Source organism: Sardina pilchardus, chromosome 18, assembly GCF_963854185.1.
Source record: "Sardina pilchardus chromosome 18, fSarPil1.1, whole genome shotgun sequence".
In the NCBI taxonomy this organism is placed as follows: Eukaryota; Metazoa; Chordata; class Actinopteri; order Clupeiformes; family Clupeidae; genus Sardina; species Sardina pilchardus.
Genome location: NC_085011.1, coordinates 6070697 through 6075696, shown reverse-complemented (window position 1 = coordinate 6075696; position 5000 = coordinate 6070697). Strand labels below are relative to the sequence as shown.

At 46.1% G+C, this 5000-nt stretch overlaps 1 protein-coding gene across 1 annotated transcript in view; it reads left to right on the top strand.

Annotated features, from left to right (window-relative positions):
• LOC134064412 (protocadherin-15-like) overlaps positions 1-5000 on the top strand; it is a 137397-nt gene that overhangs the window by 126366 nt on the left and 6031 nt on the right. The window contains 2 exon segments of the mRNA XM_062520329.1: positions 583-753; positions 3547-3765. Of these exon segments, the coding sequence (XP_062376313.1) occupies positions 583-753; positions 3547-3765 (390 nt within the window).

The following is a 5000-nucleotide window of genomic DNA, read 5'->3' as shown; positions in this document are numbered from 1 at the left end:
CAGTTATAATCTACTGCATTAAGAAGCTGTTTCCGTCATGTTTTGGGGCAGTTATAATCTACTGCAATAAGGCAGCGTTTGGTCATGTTTTGGGGCAGTTATAATCTACTGCATTAAGACGCTGTATGGTCATGTTTTGGGGCTGTTGTTTGAGCGGCTGCATAGTCTCCTGCATTAAGACGCTGTTTGGTCATGTTGTCTCAGTATAGTCTACTGCATTAAGACGCTGTTTGGTCATGTTTGAGCTGCTGCATTAAGACGCTGTTTGGTCATGTTTGAGCTGCTGCATTAAGACGCTGTTTGGTCATGTTGTCTCAGTATAGTGTACTGCATTAAGACGCTGTTTGGTCATGTTGTCTCAGTATAGTGTACTGCATTAAGACGCTGTTTGGTCATGTTGTCTCAGTATAGTGTACTGCATTAAGACGCTGTTTGGTCATGTTGTCTCAGTATAGTGTACTGCATTAAGACGCTGTTTGGTCATGTTGTCTCAGTATAGTGTACTACATTAAGACGCTGTTTGGTCATGTTGTCTCAGTATAGTCTACCGCATTAAGACGCTGTTTGGTCGTGTTGTCTCAGTATTCTAGAGCGCTACGTACAGGATCAGATCCCCGGGGCCAAAGTGATAGTGGAATCCATCGGACCTCGTCGGCACGGCGATGGCTTGGAGGACTATACCAAATCTGACTTGGATATCTACGCCATCGACCCACTCACCAACCGGGCCATCACCCGCCAAGAGCTCTTCAAGTAAGCCAACCCTCTCTCTCTCTCTCTCTCTCTCTCTCTCTCTCTGTCTCTCTCTCTCTCTCTGTCTCTCTCTCTCTCTCTCTGTCTCTCTCTCTCTCTGTCTCTCTCTCTCTCCCTCTCTCTCTCTCTCTCTCTCTCTCTCTCTCTCTCTCTCTCTCTCTCTCTCTCTCTCTCTCTCTCTCTCTCTCTCTCTCTCTGTCTCTCTAGCACTCTTTTCTCTTTCTCTTTCACACACATCAACACATAGAGTGTCAGAGGCGCGATGTGTTTCGCTCTGTGGCGCCATCCATACAAATCGCTACGCAAACCCCATCATTGTGTCTCAAAGCAGACTCGGGTAAACCACACAGGCGCTTGATTCCCGCTCGGCAGACATGTCCTGTTCCCAGTCAAATCACCAGCTTATTCTTATCCCAGGGTGTGTGGCAAAGGTCCAGCTGTTTAGAAAGCAAATGAGCAAATATTTCACACCACACAATGCGGCAAGCTGACTCACAATAGGCCGGAGAGTCAGTCATGGCAGTCAGCGCCAGCTTCTGCTACTTAACTATAAATCATTCACTGAATGCTTAAGCTTTTTCTTTTAGCTTCTGGCTATGTTATCTTTGGCATTTGTCTGTGGAAAGATTCAGGATGAGGGTCTCAAGATCTAAGAGAAAAGAAGAAACAGACAAGCAGGAGTGTCGAGGTATTATGGGCTGTTCTGCGGATCCAGAGGCATGTAACGCAGTGCGAGATATGACAGGAGAGATGCTTTAAGCTGGGTACGGACCTCCCGTTTTTCAAACGCGATTTGGAAAGGATGGAATATCCGTGACAATCATGAGAAATCGGAAAGGAATCAACGAGTTAAGGTGACAGATGTGAATCCTTTGAATTCTTTCTATTGTTGACGCCAGAGCCTTATAGATAGATTTCTCTATAGGGCTCTGGTTGATGCTATCAGGATTCAGTCAAAGCACAGAGACTTATCAAACATGTTTTATGTTATCATGATTGGTCCATTCTATGGTCTCCGTGGTTGCAATTATGACATTAAACATCCAACAGCTCAAACGTTATATCAAAGATACTTAAACCTTTTTCAACCGTCTCTGGTTATATCAAAGATCCTTCATTACTATCCGCTTTAACCCTCTCTGGTTATATATTGCCCATAACTAACTTCCAGTCGTACCAGACTCCATCTATAGGTTTGGTCTACTCAATCTTGTTCTTGCTGGGTGTATTGGAGGTCTGTTCCCAGCTTTAGAGTCTTTAACTGGTGCCATGACATGACAAAGATGAAGCACTCAAGCTCCTAGAAAAGCTGTTTTTTTTATCTCTCAGACTGAACTAAATCTGCCCAAGAGAAGACAGGTGAAATGGTCCAAGGTTTCATGAGATCCAGAAACCTTCAAGTCATAAATGTTGTGAATGTGGTGAATGCTCAAAAATCAGTATACCGTTTCACCACACGATACAACTTGACAGGGTTAGGTTTCAGTTTTTTCTCTAATACCTTTTAGAAATAATGTTCATGTTTCAATGGTACTCTAAACTAAAACAGATTTGAAGTGAAATAATGTTCATGTTTCAATGGTACTCTAAACTAAAACAGATTTGAAGTGAAATAATGTTCATGTTTCAATGGTACTCTAAACTAAAACAGATTTGAAGTGAAATAATGTTCATGTTTCAATGGTACTCTGAATTGAAATGGAGAGTGTGTCTTAGCACAGCTAAATAATACCAAACAAATTCTTACTAGATTGTAGAGTGTGTGTGAGAGACAAGAAAATGCTTCAAATAAGGACCCTCAGAAGGAGACATCACAACCGCGCTGCTCTCATTATAAGGTCTTGGGAGGGTCGACTCCAATGTGAACAACACTTCAGCCTGTCTGGGAGAAAGAAAATAAAGCAATACAAAAGCCATGAAAACAAGACAATCAGCCACTGCCTCCTGGTCCCCTGTGCTCATTATTTCCTGCAAGTCCATCTGCACAACTCATTCTCTTCATGGAAAAGATGGATTTCTCCCACTCGGCCTCTCCCTCAGGCTAAAAGGATAATATAATATCCTCCTCTCTAGATGAATGTTTACAAGTAGGTAGAAACACAATGGGCACACTGTGGTGGGAAGGAGCTGGAAAACTCATAATAAAACTACTACCACATCTGCTCCAACAGCCACATTAGCTGACCTTAATTCACACAACTTGGTCGCCCAGGTACAGTACATGACATTTTTAGTGAGATTGCCTATGTTGTAGTTTGGCTTTCACCATACTAAGCTCAGTCTTTTAAGATTGAAAATTAGTCTTGGGAGGCTGCACTTTGTTTTTACTGCACAAGAGGCGTGATCAATGGGCATCGTTCAAATGACTCCGTACGCAATTGGACAGTCCTTCAACCAATCAGACCAACTATCCGGTGTGTGCACAACTGCTGCTTCGCGTCGCTTATGTTTCGTCATCGTCGCGTCACCGGCGTGCCAGGAGAGTATGGCCGTTTCTGATTGGAGCCAAAGGTTCTGGCAGTAAACAGAGGAGATACTGTAGATCTGCCGGTTTCCAGCCTGAGCTGCTGGGCGAAATTCAAATTCCCTGGAAGAACAGGCAGTGTTCACCCAGCCTACCTGTGTTGAGTAATGAAAGCAGAACGAATCCATGGCAGGACTTGTAACAGTTCCCCACCTCTGTGACTGTGTGTGACTGTGTGTGTGACTGTGTGCGTCTGTGTGTGACTGTGTGTGACTGTGTGCGTGACTGTGTTTGACTGTGTGTGTGTGACTGTGTGTGTCTGTGCGCAGGTTCCTGGACGGGAAGCTGCTGGACATCAACAAGGAGTTCCAGCCGTACCTGGGCCAGGGCGGCCGCATCCTGGAGATCCGCTCGCCGGACATCGTGGCCAGCGTGAAGAAGGCGGCGCAGGCGGTGGGCTACACGGAGGGGGCACTGCTCGCCCTCGCCATCATCATCATCCTCTGCTGCATCCCTGCCATCCTCATCGTCATGGTTACCTACAAACAGTGAGTGACAGCTCCACAAGGGAACAGAGCTCTTGCTTGCGCTCACAAGCAGCAGTGGAGTGTGGGTTGAGTGTACTCTGAGGTGAAGGGAAAGGGAAAAAAAATACACTCAAATGCACACACACACACACACACACACACACACACACACACACACACACGCACCCACACAAACACACTTCCACTCTTGAAAATTCTCATTAATGTGCCGACACCTGATTTAGACCCTCAGGGAGTGAGTTTTGCGGGAGAGGCAGCTTTAGATGGATTGCTGTTTTCACTCGGCTGTCACAATAGCAGTTCCCATTTACCTGTTGGCTGAAGGTGAGCCTCACTGCTATTCTCAGTAGCGAGAGACGCATCAGTTCAGAGGAAAATTGACAAAAGGCCTCTTGAATGAAAAAAAAAAAAAAAAGCGGGGAAAAAAAGAGACAGAAATGGAACGTCAAGAGTGTCGTTCAAGACAAAGGGATAGGAGGAGGACAAAGAAGATGGAGTGTCAGAGAGAATGACAGATATCCATATGGAGAGAAAATAACAGGACGGAAAAGGCATACAGGTTACTGTGTGTGTGTGTTTGTGTGTGTGTGTGTGTATGTGTGTGTGTGAAAGAGCAAGAGAGTGAGACATTGAAGCGTGTGCCAGCGTGGTTAAGCAGGGGAAACCGGAGCAGACAGAGAGGCAAATAAATAGTGAAAGACAATGGCGTGCGCGCGAGCGAGCGCAATCTAGCGAGGCCTGTGCCAGGTATCAGGCGCGTCCTGTCTGTGCGATTAGCCACGCTTAAGGAGCTAATCTGGCAGGATGTTCTGTGCAAAAGCAGATTAATTAGGGGCTGTTTTTTTTTCCCTTTTTGTTTTCCTCCACCGCCGTCCTGCGATGCCAAGCGTTCACACACACAAAGCCCGTCACAATGTAGCGCGTGGCTCACATTTCACTTATCGTTTACCCCAGAAAAGCAGCGGAGCGCGCCGCCGCTAGCGCTAAATGCTAATGCAAAGCCACGGGTGGCGCTAACTAGCCGTTTTTGTGGGATTATGAAGGGTGACTGGGGACGACTAGCCGGCTGCTAAGAGACTTCAAGCGAGCCCAGGACACATTTGACCCAGACATCAATGGTGCTGAGAGTGATATGTGCACACAGCCCGCACCCCCCACAGAGAGAGAGAGAGAGAGAGAGAGAAAGAGAGAGAGAGAGAGACAGAGAGAGTGAGAGTGAGAGAGAGACACTCTCC